The 18,949-nt window shown below is 40.9% G+C and overlaps 1 protein-coding gene across 3 annotated transcripts in view; it reads left to right on the top strand.

Annotated features, from left to right (window-relative positions):
• Nucleotides 1-18,949, top strand: part of RANBP3 (RAN binding protein 3) — a 61,731-nt gene that overhangs the window by 7,033 nt on the left and 35,749 nt on the right. For all 3 annotated transcript variants that reach the window (XM_075204657.1, XM_075204658.1, XM_075204659.1), the window contains exons 3-5: nt 10,832-10,868; nt 10,995-11,081; nt 14,847-14,918. In XM_075204657.1, the coding sequence (XP_075060758.1) occupies nt 10,832-10,868; nt 10,995-11,081; nt 14,847-14,918 (196 nt within the window). The remainder of the gene's footprint in view (nt 1-10,831; nt 10,869-10,994; nt 11,082-14,846; nt 14,919-18,949) is intronic.

Here is an 18,949-nt window from a genome sequence, read left to right as displayed (position 1 = left end):
TACCTGGGAAACCCTGGCCTAGACTGTATATATTCCATTTAGAGGTGCTCTTTATCTTCTATCTTTCAACAATTGTCTAGCCATATACATGCATTTCCTCTAGAAACAAATATATCATCAGTTGCACTACTACGGTCCAGTGTAAAACTTGCTTTCATCTAAAAACTAGTCACTTTTGTTAAGAATGTTTCATTAAACCCATGCTGACACGGTTATCAAATTATTTTGTGTAATATTTTGAAGTATCATTACTCACACACTTTAAATAATTTGCGCCTGATAGAAATGTGGCTCGCTGGTGTATAATCTATTAGTACTGATTGTCACCTCTGTAAAGATTGGTATCATATTTGCTTTGCGTCAGTCTTGTGTCGCTGGTTTTTTATGAGGCAGAGATGGATAGATAGATATAGATATATACATATACATATACATATATATATACATATACATATATATATATATATATATATATATATATATATATATATATATATATATATGCAGTGCTTTTTTTTGTCATAGAACTCACCGGAACTGAGTTCAGGCACCTTTTTTCAATGGATTTTCCAAGTTTTAAAAGTAACTTTTGAACATTTGATGTTTGGTCGTGGACTTGAATCGCCCTGTTGAGCGTAGCAGGTCGCAGGCAAAATCATTAAAACGGTGCATGCGGGCTGCTTGTGTGTCGAGTCCGATGCATGCGTACTTCGTCCGCGCTGGTTGTGTTGGCACTGCTTGGCGCGCTACTTACTGTGGGCGGCGACCGTTGTGTTTCGTTACAAAACTGACGTGTGTGTACAGTGATTGACAGCATGATGTGAGTTCTGGCACCTTTTTTCTTACCAAAAAAAGCACTGTGTGTGTATATGTATATGTATGTGTGTATATATATATATATATATATATATATATATATATATATATATATATATATATATATATATATATATATATATATATATATATATATACACTTAGAGATACTTCCAGAGAGGGGGAAGGTATAATAATTTCGGACAGGCTCAGAGGAAAAGTAGGGCATGTCAGAGAGAAATTAGGGGAGGAATTGGCATGAAGAGTCTTGTGCTTGGATACCATGGTCTCAGTGGAAGATGCTGTGCAAGCATATTTCAGAATTCAAACTTTTACATCTAGTGGCATCGTAATATGAGTGTCAGACTGACCATATACTATTAGAATTGTTTGGGCATTCGTAGTGAATACTTGTAATGTGTGTATCTGCCAAACTCTATTGATCACCATTGTCTTCCATTTGGATGCTATAGAGCAATTTGCTGCAATTAGAATGTGTCCAATCAGTATTGTTGTTCGCTTTAGTATATATGGAAAAGGGTGATGCTTCTGCAAGTACAAGGAGCATGCAGGTAGGTGGATTCCTGTTATATTAGTCTGGATAAAGTTGTGTATGTCGCAACAGGACCTAGATATCTTGCGGCAATTACTGCATAGTGCGGACTGGAGGGCATCCTGTCCCATATATCTCCCAACATCTGCTAGTAGAGTTAAAGAAGATAGCGTGAAGCCGAGTGGGGACCAGATGCCATCTTTAGAGCAACTTAAGTGTTTTCCTTTATTTTGACATATAAGGCACTTTACTTTCTCTTATTTGGGCTCACTCTTCGACCTCCAAGTTCCTGTCCCATGTCATCTTCTCATTCTAGCCCCTGCAGGTTCTTATCTGGTTGAATTTGTGAAATAAATAGTCTGATAAGCTTCTGGAATTTGATCTGCAGTGACAAAAAATAATCCAGCGGGAATGGCTGACTTAGACCAGTAACTTTTAATGGTGTGTGAGGTATTGTTACTCAACCTATTTCCTAGTATGTTTTCCTCTGCGTGAATACAGAGCAAAAAATATATTTCAAAGATCTGCTTTCTCTTATTTTCTAACTTCATTTAGTTGTCCAATATGATTACATTGTATTTTTCTTGCAGTTTTTGGTTTTCATACTTTAACATTTGGGATTACACTTGCTATCTTTTTTGCAATTGATTTTTCAGTTTCGGTTTTTGAAAACACAATTTCTTTTGTGCATATTTTGCTACATTACTTTAGTTCCACAAGTTTTCAGTTTCTTCTAGCTGTTATAATATAAATGGTGTCCTGTGTCTCTTTCACTCGGGTTTTTTTTTTGCTCCAGTACACTTATTTAGCAACATTAACTGCTTTTGTATACTGATATTTTGTTGCCATACAAGTATTTTTCTTAAAACAATATTTAAAAACCTATATGTAAATAAAAAAATGCCCTATATGCTGCATGCTTTTATTTAATAGTACACTTTTCCAGTATACAAGCTCAAGTGCTTATTGACTTGATTTACTTAAGCCTTCTAAAGTTCATAGTTTTTATAGCTCTCTTGCAGAACCTTTTATTGAAACTCAAATCAAATGTTACCATGTTATGATTGCTATATCCTAAATGGTTTTCTCACCTACACAATATATGGATGTTTTATTGGTACAAAGTCCAGCAGTACTCTGAACCTCTAGTCTGTTCTTCGACCACTTGTGCACGTTTTTTTTTAAGATGTATGAAAAAAAAACACAACTAATTTTTTAGCACCATTTCATATTGGGTAATTAAAACCATCCATGAGGAGGGCAGCTTTTTCTTTGCTGCCCTTTCAATTTAAAAGCAAAATAAAAAAGTACAGTGAATCATTGGTATTCAAATAAAGTAATTTGCCTTTTTTTCAGAAATACATAAAAATTCAAGGGTGCCAATAATGTTGGCCAGAACTGTATTAGCTGTACAATGTCTTCAGAAATGAAAAATGTACCAACTTCGAATCATCAGAATACTTTAGTATGTTGGTCCAAGCTTATGAACCCAAAAATCTTTCCTTTTCAAATTACATTTAGTAATGTTAAAGATAAAATATACAATATGACCAGGACAGTATTAAAGGCATCCTTCCTTAATATTATTGTTGCCAAAGAGTGTGCAACCAGACTGCCTTCAGACATTTTTTTTGTATCTATAAGCTGCTTGCACCAGTCCGGTGGTAGTTTCTCACACTCTTCCATTGTAATTTTTTGAAGCTCCTGAATGTTTAGGCTTCCTTTTCCCTATGGAAGATTTAATCTCCAAAGATTTTCAATCAAATGGATTGACATCAGGACTCATTATTGCGCAGTTTGAAACGGTCCTTTTTTTTTTTTCATTTTCAATCATTCTTTTCTGCTTTTGGGCATGTGTTTTGGGTCTTTATCGTGCTGAAGGACCCATGTTGTTTGACCCAAACCCAGTTTTCTTACATTGGGTAGCACATTTCACTCCAAAATAGCTTGGTAATCCTCTGATTTTTTTTTTTGATTTTTTTTTTTTTTTTCTCAATATGGTCAAGACCTCCACTTCCAGAGGCAGAAAAGCAGCCCACAATTTTATGGATCCTCCACCATGTTTAACTGTAGGTAGGGTTTTCTTCTCTTTAAAAGTTTAATTTTGGTGCCTATAAACAATTTGGTGGACTGCTGTCAGATTTGTGAATTGGATGGAACTAGTAACTGGTATTGATGATACTGTACAAGGTGGCGCGGAGTCTAATGCACCAGTGACCTCGCAAGGAGGTTTGGACTTACCTGTTAAGAGTGCGCAGGTCGCGGTTCTCCAGGACAGTTACCAGTTTAGTAGTGATGCGGGTGGTCAGGACAATCCGGGTCAAGCCAATCGGACAACACAGTACCAAAGGAGATGCAAAGGAATGGTCAAAATAGCCGAAGTCAAACCAGGAGATCAAGCAAACCAAATCTGTATCCAGGAGAATGATCAAGGAACAAGCTGGGTCAAACATAAGGTCAATAGCAGGTGAATAACACATGAAACGCTGGAGGCAGGAAAAGACCTGATACTCCGGCACCCTAATGGTGCCAGTCAGGTTAAAATAGTGGTGCAAGGCGAGTAATAGGTCGGCAGTCAGTGACATCCAAGTCCGCCGACGGGAAGCCAAAATAGCGTCCCATTGCCTAGCAACAAGACACTACTGCGCCTGCTCAGGGAGCGGTCTGACGGCCGAGGAACCAACGTCTGTTACCTAGCAACATAGCTCCATTGACCGGAAGTGGCAGGCAGACGGATGCGATGCAGGGTGGGTGCCAATGAGCTCTATTTTGGTTTTTTCTGTCTCTGTCCACAGAACATTTTCCAGAAGGATTTTGGTGTGTCTAGGTACATTTTTTTGGGAAAGATCAGTCGTTCCTTTTTATGTCCTCCCCTTTTTTTATGTTTAATACAGTGGCTGGGTAGTTCGCACCGATTTCAAAGTTTTTTTTGTTTTTTTTTTCTTTTTCTCCGATTTTTCCTCTTGCTTCCACGTCCAGGGAGGTTCTTCACACTTCCTTGAGTAGCAAACTTCTTGATAACATTGTACACTGTTGAAACTGGAATTTCTTTGGACTTGTCCTTGTACTCTGTAGAGGTTTTTGTCTTTGGTGATGATGGCATTTCTGGTGCTCTTATCTTCATCATTGTGACAAAGTAACAGAATAAAAAGCCTTTTTAAACATTAAAGCTATCATTCATTGGTTAATTCAAGTCATATGAGTGCTGATAGTTTATCACAGGCTAATGTCTAATTTATCACACTTGTCTAATTTAGCTCTTTTTCAAATGTTTATTGCTCAAAAGGATGCCAATAATTGTCATGGCTGTCTTTTTCAATATTTTTTTTTTATCAATATATTTTTATTGAAACTTCAAAAATATATGGGGTGCAGAAAAAAGAAGAGGGGAAATCACACAAGGATGAACACATGGGGGGGGGGTCACTCAGTTGAAGCAAGGCTCATAAAATCAGCAATATACATACAGAAGAGTGCAAATATACAACAAAACACATTAACCTTAATTTTGACAGTCTGAAAATACTCCCAGCATGGCAGGGATACCAGAGGGTGTAGTCTGTTTGTTTGAACTGGGGGAATTCTATGAGGGCCACTGAAGTGGGGAGTCCAGAGTGTCTTGGGGTGCCCCAGGGCCGTCTGTGACATATTCATGCCACCTAAACCATCTCATAATGGGAGCTGATGCAGATGTGGAATAGGGCATGTCTATTGTTTCCATCTCAAAGCTGTACAAAATCTTAGAAATGATTTGGCTACTAGTAGGAGAGGCGGGGGCCTTCCAGTTTATTGTCGCTCTAGCAGCTATCACTATGTGCCCCAAAACATATCGGTCTTGTTTATGAATGGAAATCTGGTATACATGAAGAACAGCTAATGTGGGGTCTGGAGCAATGTTGGTTTTTCAAGCAGTGGAGATCAGGGCAAATACATCGCCCCACAGTGGCTGAAGCACTGGGCATGTCCAGAAGTTGTGAAAGACATCGGCTACCTGAGCACAGTAGTGCCAGCAGAATTTTGATTTGTTTGGCCAGATCTTGTGTAGCCGCTCTGGGGTAAGGTATAGCCGATTGAAGCATTTGACCTGCATCTCTGTGTGATTTATGCATTTTGACATGCGATGGGAAGTTGCATAGATTTTCTCCCATTGTTGCGGGGTGAAGCTTAAGCTCACATCTGCTTCCCACTAAAGTTGGGCTGGGGCTTTAGTGGAAGGGATCAAGGAGAGGAGGTATTGATACCAGAAGGTTATTCCGCTTACATTGGCACCCTTTGTCAGTCTATCTAAAACAGGCGATTGGAGCGAGGAGAGGAGAATAAGGGGTCTTGGAGACAGTCATCATCCAGTGCCTAACTTGTATGTCTGCGATGAGGGTAAGCTATAACGTTCTTGGAGCAGAGAGAAGGCAAGAAAGAGGCTCTGGGCAAATATCTTATAGGAAGGCAATCTCCCTGTCTTTCCAGGTGGAGATTTAAATTTGGAATGACTTTGCATACTGCTTGAAGGGAGAGATTGCGGGATAGAAGTGCAAAATCTGTATGTAACACAATAACCCTGTCCCACACCTGCATGGCGTCTGAGGTGGTCTGTAGTCTATAGACAGCTAAGAGGCGGATGCGTCTGGGAATCCAGAGAATGTCCGATAAAGGATAGCTAGGGCACCGGGCCCTTTCAGTGTCTACCCATTTCTTAGAGGCTTGGGGAAGTCCCCAATCCCGCAGGTGGCTCAATATACAGGCTTCTTGGTAATGCGTTAAGTTGTAAAGCATCAGACCTCCACACTGCTTAGATGGAGCCAAACGTTTGTAGGTGAGGGGGCGTTTGTCTCCACACGTATGTCATTAGTGTATGGAAGTGGGCCATCAATCGTTTAGGTACAATGTATGGTATAGTGCGAAAAATATACATGAGTTTGGGTAACATCATCATTTTAAGGCAGTTATGCGGCCCAGCCAGGAGACCTCGAAGTTAATCCAATTCTTGGCCAAGGAGGAAAGATGGAGAAAAATCACGGAGAAATTGATAAGGCAGAGAGTCCCTTACCCAAACAAAAGGAAATTGTTTTTGCAGGGTCGATAGAGAGGGCCTCATATTTAGTGATGTTCAATATGTAGAACAAGGCTGCATTATAACCGGCAACGAGGTCTCTGTATTGGTAATAAATAGGAATACATTGTCTGCGAACAGACACAGTTTGTGTGTATAGGATGAAGAGTAATACCTGGGAAGTTTGAGTCTAATTGCATGTGCTAGAGGTTCTATGGCCAGAACAAATATCAGAGGGGAGAGGGGGCACCACTGCCTTGTTCCATTGGTGATAGGAAAAGGTGAAGATGGGAAACCGTTACTAAATACCCTCGCAAAAGGTCCCTGAAATATGGCCAATATGGAGTGTAGTATATATCCCTGTATACCAAACTTAAGTAATACTACTTTCATTTAAACCCTGTGGAGCCTATCAAAAGCTTTCTCTGCATCCAGAGGAAGCATAACAAGCTCCTCTCCGGTCCCAGACAGGAGGTCCACCACATCCAAAATGCGGCGCGTATTATCTGGCGACCCAATATGAAGCCAACCTGATCTGAATGGATCAACTGTGGTAAAAAAGGATTCAGATGGTCAGCTATCAACCTAGGATAAATTTTTAGGTCAGTGTTGAGTAGCGCTAGGAGTCTGTAGTTCTTACTCGGAATGGTCCATATCAGGTTTGGGGATAGTTATTATTTGTGCCTCCCAACATCTTAACTGGGAAGCTACCGCCCGTCAACAAATTGTTATAAAGATTGGTGAGAAGCGGGCCCAACTAAACGTGGCGTAGAAGGCATTAACGAAACCATCTGGACCAAGAACTTTGTCTTTCGGGAGGTGTTTGATGACCTCTTCAACCTCCCGTTGGGACCAAGGGATATTAAGTCCATCCCACCCATGTAGCACTCAGAGAAGGAAAAGGGGGACCGCAACAGCGTAGCAACAATATAACATCAAATAATACATCTGATATATTGCAGGTAACAATATTATCAGTGCAATGCGAGGGAGGGGGGTCCGCGTCAGCCTGGGGACATCAAGGCTCCCCACTGCGACATCCCAGGCCCGCAAGGCTATAAAACTACCCTAAAGTAAACCTATTATCATACATCATGACTTTTATGTATCAAAAACTTAGAACGTAATATTTCAAACATTAGATGGTAAAATTGCTAATATACTTATCTAGTCGGAGGTAGAAGCTGTAAGACTTCAGCAAAAACAGTAAACCTCAGTCCTTAGAAACACGAGTCCATTCTGGCTGAAGCCGAGGCTTGCTAGAAGCGGTTCTAGATGGAAGAGGCATGTGCTACTCCTCCAGAAGTTTAGTGCCAGCTTCAAGGGACGAGATGACATACGTGGAATCTTCACGTTGGACCAGAAGCTTGACCGGGAAGCCCCCACCGGTAAGAGATTTAATTTGCTCGCACGGCTGCCGTGATTGGATGAAGAGCTCTTTTTTGGTTTATGGTAGTGAGTGAGAGGTCTTGAAAAAGCTGCAAATCGCTAAGCACCGCCGCATTGCTCGGATCACGTGCCGCTTGGAGTATGGCCTCCTTGATATGAAAGAAATGGACCCGGAGGAGAGTGTCTCTTGGGACATTCCCTGGCGCAGATTGAGGACATGGGAGGCGGTGTATACGGTCAATAAGAAGGTTCTTAACGTCCACAGAAGGTAGTAGTTTCTTGAACCGTGAAACGGCATAGTCTTGTAGATCTGTATTGGAGACAGATTCCGGAATACCTCTGATTTTGGTGTTTCTGCGGGAGCGATGCTCTAGATCCACAACTTTATCTTTCAGAAAGGCAACTTCAAGGTGTGTAAAGGAAGAACGGTTATTATGGGAGGCAACCAATTCCACCATCTCCAGATGGTCAGTATGATCTCCAATCTCAGAAATGTAAGTTTTCAGGCCTCTGATCGCCGCACTCATCTCAGAAGTCACATCGGCCTGAAGGGCAGTTAAAGTAGAGTTCAAAATACGCGCTGTTAATGGGGCTTCCAGTGCTCCCTCAGATCACAAATCGGGGATGAGGACGCGGATTGGGGACCTCCAGTTCCTGGGTCCGGACCGATTGAGGAGAGTCTCCTGACGTAGAAGGTGAGCTTGATGCAGACTTGGCCCTTGGTTGGAATTTAATTGGAGGAGCCAAGACATTAGGCTTGATCTTTTTAGGAGTTATGACTGACTACCTATTATGTAGGAGCTGCAGGGTTTGAAGGTAGACTCCGACTAGCGATCTGTTGCTTAGGGTGTTACACTGGGTGGGTATCCTACATGGTAATTCAAAAGACTATCATTAATATGCCGGTCACCACCAGAAATGTGCAGTGTTATGGCCCGCAGTATAGTAGTAGGTGGGCTGGTGCACTATTGTGCTGGATGTTCAGCTGTGGCTGTTGCGGTTACTGGGCAACTTCAATGCGGAATGGTGAACAGTTGAGTTGCCAGGGAATGTATGCCAGCCAGTGGCAGAACAGTCCTGTGAATGTCTCACGGGTCCCCTGTTCGTGTTTAGTTGGTAAACTGGGTGCCAGGAGGCACTTAACAAATGCTCAAAAGAGGGGTATTCGTGAGTGACAGGGAGCAAATAAGGTTAAAGGATGCAGTGTTATGAGACTGTGACAGGTAATTTCTCATAGTATTTGTCTTCCACGTGAGACAGCCAAATACACAATGTATGTACAGATTCAACAATTAGATGGCAGTGGAATTCACTCTATGTTGCAATTATGACAAAAGGACACAAGATGGCAGCAGTGAGTTCCGAATTTATATTCTTGAGAAGATGCTGTTAAAAATGAGTGCTGAAGACATCCAACAAGTGAAAATGTGTGGTGACGGGGTTGCCCAGTTATCACAATTTGTCTATGGGAACCCAATGCTGAGTAACTGATATGCTTTGACACGCAAGGAGTGCCGATGAGTAGATTGCAGCCCTGATGTTAACCAGAAATAACACAGACTACATTCGCAGCACTCAATTTAAGTGTCTCACCTGTCGGGCAGCTCTAAAATAGGTTTCACAGTCTTTAAAGCACGTCTGAGATAGCTTGTGTCGGTAGCCTCCGCAGCTGTGGAGTTTGCCTCACCCCCAGTCCAGCCATCAGGTGAGCAGCCTGTGCAACCTGATCTTCAGCCAGACAGCTCAGCAGCAGGGGCAGGCAAGGTAAGAAATATGACTGTTTGCTGCTGGCACATCGTTCAGAACTGAGGGGAGAAGATGGTCTTTCCAGAGAGGGACACAACCCACAGGATATTTTCATGGCAAAATAGTGCTCGACTAAAGAGTGACCAAATACAGTGTAAAACTGGTTTTCTGACTGGCAATATGCTCCTGGATCGGGAGCTCTCCTGTTGCTGAATCACAGGCTTAGTAGTTTAAGGAGATAGTATCTGATTTGTGCAGATGAGTTCAGCTGAATATTCAGGCTGCATGGAGCTCTTAGATTTTGCCTGTGGTCATCTTGGCTGCCAAGCCACGCCTCCAATTTTTGATTTTTTTTTTTAAGATTTGAATTGTTTTATCCTTGCCAAACATGACGGTCTATAAACCAAAGCTGTTTCACTACATTCCTTTTTTTTCAGGCCATGTTGTACATAATATACTTAAAATTCAGGGGTGTAATAATGCAATAATGACCACAACTGTACATCAAAGTGTTGTAAATGCAATAATATTTCAACTGTCAATTTTGATCAATTTATGTGAAGAGGCATGTAGCCTGTGTGTGAGACAAATACTTTTAAATCACTCTTAAGGAATTTTAATTTTGCTAATGCTTTTTTATTTCAACATAAGTGCAAAATTTTGCAATGCAGTCAAATTCTCATTTTTCATGGTAAGGAAAATATTTACTGTAAAATGCAGGAAAGTGTACATCGAGTTAAAAGTTTAACACCACTAAAAAGCAAGAATTTGTAATTGATAATGGTGGTTCATTATGTCACCGTTTTGTTCCAGCATGTAAAATGATTACACTTTGAACTTGCTATGAAAAACTCAGTATTTTAAGCAAATAAAAACGCAATTATCTCTACATTATCTGATCAAACCTATCCTACCCTGTTAACTACAAATACAGTGAAATGCAATTGTTACAGGTAATCAGCAAGTAGTTAATACAAAAATATATGACAAAATACTACTGTAAAGCACTATAACATAATGTCTGGGTAAATTATTTTTTTCTAAGTCTGGGAAAGGAATATTAAAATTAGAAAATAATTGGGATCATGTTTAAAAAAATAATACCGTAATTAGAAATTGGAAATTGCGGGATGTGTACAATTGTGGAATGCCAATTTGGGGTTCGATGGGGGGGAAAAGGTTCACATTATTTGACGCACAATCTTTCATAACTAAAACATGTTTTTTCTTTTCTTTGTTACTATCCATCTTCTGAGTTGTTGTTTTTTTTTCTGTTGTAGAGGTCTGCAGATGGATCTAGTCCAGAGCTAGGAGAAGGTACTGAACGATCGAACATAGATTATTCTCAATTCTGCAGACTTAATTTTTAAGTCTTGCGACTTACTAAGGATTCTGCAGTCCATGTGTATCTTTACATCCCATATTTTTTCTTTCCCTGTTTAGATTCTGATAGAGAGGATGGGAGTTACTGCCCTCCACCAAAAAGAGAACGAACTTCGTCCTTCTCTCAGTTCCCACCTTCTCAGTCAGGTATGTTTATGAATTTATCAAGAAGTGCATAGAAAAAAAAAGGTGAAATGTTGATTATATATTGCTGTTGGTATAGGTGGGCCCAATGGTATGTACTTTTGTTTAGTCATTTGTGAAAGACCCACATGCCGTAAAATAGGCTCTTTCATTGCCTGCATTAACTATAAATCTATACATATACCACTTTATTGTAATAATATTGTGTCGCTCTTTTTAATTCTTTATAAACCTGTTTTCAATGATATTTAGTTCAGCCTTTGGAGACTATTATTGCTTATTTCTTTTTCTTTTAATTTGGGGGACATGCCTACCTTTGGGTATAGAGCGCTTGTGCTGGAGTAGGTCCTAGGTTTGAATCTATAGCCCCTCCACTTCTATGCACCTAAGCCGACAGACAATCTGTTTTGAAACAAGTGTCCATGGAGTAGGGCACTTCTACACTAAGCTGTCAAGGGCAACCGTAAAACTAAATATATTTCATTTTCTTTATACACTTTTTGTGTCAGTGGTTAAATAGCGCTCCGCAGGGTGACAGGTTTTGCTTCACAGCCTCCCTTTGTGGGACTGCTCCTGCAGGGGAAGCATTGTCACGTCCTCCATCAGTAGTAACCAGGGAACCGGGCACTAGTGAGAAGTTCAGCCACATCTCTGTACATACAGACTTCGAGAGCAGTGGCACCTCTTTTGTGCAGCCCCCTGTCTCCCTCTTAAGGTATATAGACGGGGCTTGTGACTGTCAGTCCCGGTTACTGGGTCCCACATAGGAAGCATTACAGGGTCCTCTGTAACCAGGAGAAGTCAAGTGGTGGCTCCATAAGCAGCCCCTCACTAGAGACAGATATTGGCAACAGGGTTCCTGTCTTTCAGACAGTGCCATATCTGTACTGGGCCATGGAAGGAGGCACATAACCCCTGATTCTGACATATCTTCCTTATCAGGCTTTATCTCACACAGAAAAGCCCCCCCAGAACTGACAAAAACCTCTCTCCTCGGCAGTGCAAAAGGCTCCTCTTCTCTATTCTCATATGGGGAAGGTTCTGTTGTCTGTCCTTGGGTCACTATAAGGAGATATATTATATATTTTTATTCTATTGCCTGTAAATTTAGTCTCTCTGCCTATTGTATTGAGTGCTACAGTTTTACCTCTCCCTCCTTAGGGCTAAGGATATTTCCGAGGAGGTCATGTAGACCATGATAAAGGCTATGATATCAGATAGTGTAGCAGACTTACATTGCATGGTGCAAAATAAAGGGTTTCTATTCTCTCCCTGTAACTTGAGACATCTGGAGTCTATTTTACAAGGTGGTTTTGACAGTGGCTTGGGACTTGTCCCCATTGTGGTCTATCTGCCCTGTCGGTTTTCTTTCAGAAGAAATTGGCCCTCATCCCTTGAGAATCCAGCCTTTACTACAGGGATTCTTGCACGTTCAGCCATCTTATGTCCCGCTGCTAGCTCCTCAGGACCTAAACGTGGTCCTCTCGACCCTACAGCTGTCATCATTTTGAGCTTTCAGAATTTGTGGACATCAGATTCCTTACCTGAAACATGGCGTTTGTTCTATCTATATCCTTTAGCATGTTGAGTCTCTGAATTGGCGGCTCTGCCTGGCAGATTACCTTACCATGTTTTTCAGGATGACAGGGCTGTCCTGTGCACCTAGTTAGCCTTTTTGCTCAAGGTGTTGTCAAGTTTCACTTAATCCAGTAATACCTACTGTGAAGAAACCACCCATAGCTCACCAACTCACTTGGGCAGGCCAAAATAAGGCTTTATTCAGCAGCATACCACCATACAACATTCACAAGGTACAGGTTAATTGATAGCAGGTACCCTCCAGCAGCCTCTTGCAGTCAGCACTCCAAAGTAATAATCTCAATATCTTTCTGAAGCATATCCATCCACAGTATTAACAGTACTGTTTAACTAGACAGTCCTGTATCCCCCAGTCAATGCTACTGGCTCACACTGTAGGGTTTCTTCCGGTGGCATTGCAATGTCTTGTACACCAGGATCCCCCAAGCAAGAATAGCCTCTATTGGCATTCTGTTCTCCTTATTTTCATGGCTGTTTACACAGGAAGTAGGGTCAAATGTCTCGGTTCTCCCCCTTTCAACAGTAGTCTATCAGTGGACACTTAAATTATTTAACTGTTGGACATACTGTCTGTTACCTTGATTATACAATGGAATGGCTTGGCTGAATTGGCTATTTGGCTGGATACGCTTACCAAAAGGTTACAATATTTCATCAGTTGTTGACAATTCATGCTTGCATGAAACCTTAATATATTTAACACATTGTATCTCCAGTGTTACACAACCTGAGTCTGTGATACATTTTGATACAATAACATATTGATACATATATTACAAATAATATATAATACCTTCCAAAATTCTATTTCAGCCTGCATAGTACTGTGGAGGCACATACCATATAATCTAGAAGTTCTAATCTATTACCGGTTGATCTAGCTACTTAATTTGGGCTGCCAGCTAGCTACCTTAGCAGTCACTCAGACATTGTTCTGATTACAACCCTGATCTAAGCCACATCTCATAACAATGGACATTTGAGACAAATGGTAATTACCTTAGCTAACACAAGCAAAATGACTTCTGTTGTCCTGCAATTTTTACACAATATGGCAATATTCTTTCTACTTCTAATATATACAATATTACAGGTAATGGCAAGGGCAAAATGTACCTAATAACATGAAATAACAATACACATAGTACACTGATGCTCTGGTGCATATACTTAGACTGGCCCAAGGATTAAAAAGGTACAAAAACTGAGAAACGTATGATGAGTAAAAAGTCCCCAGTGCATTGGGGCCCCATTTTGTAACACCTACTCTAGGATAGAATTTGTTCTCTGGTGGTGGTGGGGCGGGGATTGAAGACTCTTTTCATTGTTGGACGTGGTCAGAATCGTGAAGGTCTTTATAGAACATCATCCTTGCTTAGAACGGATTGTCTTCTAGTTCTTTAAGATGCTCTGTAAAAACAGACAATTTCCAGATAGATTAGGGCTGTGATCAGGCTTAAATCACAGCTGGAAATGGGCCCACTCTAACAGATCGGTGAACGATTCCTGGCCGCTGCTACATGAAGCCTCAGTTGAGCAGTTGTCTCGGGAGGCCACCTCCATACATTCACAAAATTGTAATATTTGTCTCGAAATATACTAGTTTTGGAGGGAAGGTTTTGAGCACAGCTTTGTCTGAGCGTATCCTCCCCTTTGGCATGTCCTCTAGCTAACAGTGTTCCTCAAATTTGATGAAAAAGAAAACAGGATTTTTTATTTTGAGTTAAACCCATTTCTCTGGTTCCCACCCCTTCTTCTTAACGCTATGAGTTGTTAATACTGAATGTTCTGTTCTTTTTGTGAAGGTTATTTTAATCATTTTTATCCTATGCATTAGGACTTTGTTAGTAAAAAAATCAAAGCAAAACAAAAAATGATTTGTCTGCTGGTGCAGGGGTGGGTAAAGGGAAGGAGCAACAGATTCAAACAGATTTGAATAAGCTTCAAACTAAGTGCGTGCCTACTCCAGTACGTGCCCTCAATACAACCCCGGTAGCAGTGTCCCCCAAATGGAATCTGAGAAATGGATTTAACATAAGTATAAGAATCCTGTTTTTGCTGCAAGACATTTCTCTGCAAACACCCATTTGTTTTTCCCTCTTCACTTGTTGTTTATATTAAGTTGCTGTGGTGGATGCATTATATAACATTTCTGAATGTTATCTGCAGTGACAAAGAACAATGTATTCATGCCATCCAGCTTTTGTCAACCTTCCACTGGTAACTCAGACTCGGAACCAGGTGAGTTGCTTTACCTCTAGTTTAAAATGGTTAGTAGGTTATGTAGTAACTGCCGGGAACACATTAAAGGTCATTTAGGAAAACGCAAATAATATGGTCTACAAATATAGTTTACAAAACATTTCTATTTATGCAAGTGTGCCCATTTGTCTGCCTTGCTTATGGATTCTGTTTTTCCAGAATTGCCCCAGAAAATCAGTCTGCATCTACTGTTTTCTGACAATGTCCATTGTGATACTGTGACTTTGACCTATTTTTGGTTGAGTTTTGGGTTTGCAACTATATTTCTCTGGGATTAAACTTCCATGCACGTGAATGACTAGTAGAGAGGCAAGATAAATGCTCAAATGTCTCTTGCACTTGCTATCCCCAAGAGCACTTGTCAGGGGTGCCCTTTATCCTCAAGTTACTACTACTCTGCTATGTTGGGTAGACTCAGTTTAAGTACTATATACTAATATACTATAGTACCGTATATTTGGATTCTGACAGAGGAATCAGGGAATATTCTTCTAAATGCATCTTTTCCACCTCTTGAATTTCATTTCAAAGTTGTTTTCCTAAAATGAAATGTCATTTTTGCATGTGGTTGCCAGTCTTGGCAAGGAATTGTCCACTTCCATCAGAACATGCAAAATTGACACCCCCCACAATATCACCATTTCCACCTGTAAAATCAATTTCTGTTGCTTAAAATCTGGCATATTTCTGTAAAAGATTCAAACGCCCTTTTGGCACTTTTGTAAATTACTATTAATATCTGCCATGCAGTCTTACCTGTTTGTAACTAGAGGCCATCTAGTTAAGATGGAATCTAACATCCCAATCAAACAATTGAGGCTGTATACAGATCTTCACTAATAATGTTTAGATAAATTAAAGATGATGAATGACAGGAACTTTTTCAAATTTGGCCATCTATCTGATTTCATTCAATTATTGCGGTGAACATATACAGATCCCTGTCATCACCCCACTGTAATTTTCCACATGTGAAAAATAAAATTCTAATTTGCTGTTGTCGGTTGTGAAAATCCACACACAATACTATATATTTTTCATAATTTTGATTTAGACTTTACCTGACCTGGCGATTATGTACTTTCTCCTTCATCCTCTAGGCGGACATTTGGTATCATGGGGTATAGAGGCTGGTGCAGGAGCTCGGTACTTGGGGGTTAGCAACTAAATAAAGTTTGAAACGCCTCTCTTCTATAGCACCTGACCAGCTGTTCACTAGTTTTTAACGACGTTCCTAGGTTGTTGGCACCTCCTACTTTGCACACTTAACTTCAGAAAGGAAAAGCCCACCAAAAAATTGCTCTCATTGTGTAAAACTGCTCCCACATTGTGCTGCTCTGGGTGGTCAGAGGCTCCTCCTGATAGGGTTCTCATCTCATGAAGGATCCTCTGTGCTGTGACTCTCTCTGGGATGCCTTTTGGCTACATACCTCTTTCATTTCTTTCTTTTTGAAAGTTGTGTGGTTGTTTTTAAGTATTAAGTATCTATTATTACTCTGTAATATCTGCTGGTTTATTATAGTAATTGTTCTCTGAGCCATATTGCTTTCCCTCCAGTATCTGTACCAGAATTGTTTGATTTATCCATTCCTGGTACCAGGGTTCTCATTTTAGTCTGTTATTGTATCACTACTGCCATGTCATAAAATGGATCTGTTTCAAATCTAAGTCGGGAAGGGGAAACTGATCTATTTTGCCTGTCCCAGGCAAAATTGCCAAATGGATGACAGGAAACATATGCCTGGTGTACAGCTGTCAACGTGGAGGATCACAGATGGGCAAGATCACTTGCTCTATCTATTGCTAACATGGCTCACTGTGTGTTCTAAGGAGGTGAGTGAAAATCGTTTCTCTATTTCCCCAGGAAAGCAGATTAATTCTCTTGCTCTAGAGCAGTGTTTCTCAACGCCAGTCCTCAGGACCCCTAACAGTGAATGCTTTCCAGGTGACAAGGGAAATAATTATACCACCTGTGTATCGGTTAGAATGTCAGTCAGTAATGAGTACACCTGTGCTTAAGCAATTAGATATGGAAAACCTGCACGGTTAGGGGTCCTGAGGACTGAAGTTGAGAAACACTGCTCTAGAGATTATCGCTCAATTGTCTGTAGATTCTGCTACAGTAACTCAGATTGAGCCACCTTGGTCTAAAAGTTGGAAAAATCAGTTATAGGATTGGCACAAATGTTGTCCACGTTGGAGAATTTGCTAGTCTTTCTCAACCCAAAGACCTCATAAGTGCCAAATATAGTCCAGGTTCGTTTCTATGAGAATTCTGAATTCTCAAAAGAAGAGTGTAAACTGCTGGGGTCTTCAAATTTTGAGGACCCATCAGGGTTCAAGAAAGACCTGCAGAGGTTGCTGACCCTGTTAAGGCTGTGCAACATGCATTTACATGCTAGATCCAGAAGATTCTCCAGTTTCCTTATTTAAAACGAAAAGAAATTGGTTGTTTCTTTCCATCCTCACCCCATCTTTCAGAGTTCCTTGGGGAGGCTGGGTCTGAATTGGATAAAAGATTTCGAGTTCAACACATATCTGGTGGTTTATGCCTTACTGTCTGAAGAGATTGCAAAGTGAGTTTCTGCTTAAGATGGACACATTAGTCGCCTGTCTCTTCAAATCGAACACCATACCAATTCTGAATGTTGCCACTCTCAGACACACATCAAGGACCGTGAGGGTGTCTTAAAGTTCATTTATGGGTCATCAGGTTCTGCTTTAAAACTGATCTCCTAATTGGCATAGGCAGTAAGAAGGTAGAAAAAAATGTTCTAAACAAGTTATTCAGGGTTTACAATCAGACAAATATGGCTATATTCAATTAGCTGTGACTTTCGCCTGTGGGGGGCGAAGAGAAATCTGCAATGCACTCCACGGCTCATTGAATATGCCCCTTAGAGAGCGGTTATATTTTGGACCTCCTGCTTCCTCAGCCCAGATGGCTTATTTCCGCTAGTCTCCTTGGGGAAAGGACCACACAATTAGCGTTTAGGCAATTTGGTCCCTGCAGTCAGCAGAAGTGATTGTCCCGGTCTTGGACGAGCAGAAGAACCAGGGGTTTTAGTCAAATCTTTCTGTTTCAAAACCCGGGGAAAAAAAAAATCTATCAACTCATCTTGAACCTGAAATACCAGTCTTTGAGTGTACAATTTCAAGATGTGAGTCCCTAAAATCCATCATCATTCGCATGGTGTACAACAAATGTATTGTCTCTAAGGACATAAAGGACGCTTATCTTCACATCCTGATCTGGAAGGTAAATCAGAACCTCAGATTTGCAGTTCAGGACTAACACTTTCAATTCAGAACTCTTTCCTTTTGGCTTGCCACAGCTCTCAGAGTGTTCACAAAGGTCATGGCGGTTATGGCTGCGCTGTTACTATCAAGGGGACTCACTGTGGTCCCCTATTTGGATGATCTACTTCAAGGTGTAGTCTATTCCTCCTCTTCAGAACCACCTCCACATAAAACTCAGTTGTTGGAGTCCCATGGGTGGATCATGAATTGTCACAAATGAAACCTGATTCTAACTCGCTACATTGTGTTTTTGGGTCTTCTATTCAACACCAAGCTAGTTGGTCGATAATTTCGGCAATATACATAGCGGGAGAGGCTGATTTTCTGAGCAGACAGTGCATGCTACCTGGGGAATGGTCTTTTCACTCAGATATTCCATCAAACCGTGGGAAGGTGGGATCAGCTGGAGGTAACCAAAGGTCTTTTAGAGAGGTCATTCAGACTAGGTGTAAAGTCTGAAAACCAACATCTGCGAAGAATCATCAATTTACAAAGTGTAAATCTCTTGGTGTGAAGGAGAAGCTTTCCTCACCTTTTGTCTTTCTTACAGAACAGCTAAAGTGGCTTTATAGGCTGTTCTCTCAAGGTTCAGGCCACCTGTCAATTTTCTTCAGAAGAAATTGCCTCTGAGCCCAGAGGTTCAGACTTCTTCCAAGGCGTACTCCATGTACAGCCACTATGATTCTCCAAGGGCACCTTGGGATGTGAGT

The sequence above is a fragment of the Mixophyes fleayi genome, chromosome 1, assembly GCF_038048845.1.
Source record: "Mixophyes fleayi isolate aMixFle1 chromosome 1, aMixFle1.hap1, whole genome shotgun sequence".
NCBI classification, from domain to species: Eukaryota; Metazoa; Chordata; class Amphibia; order Anura; family Limnodynastidae; genus Mixophyes; species Mixophyes fleayi.
Note: the sequence above shows the minus strand (reverse complement) of the source record. Positions and strands in the feature narration are given on the sequence as shown.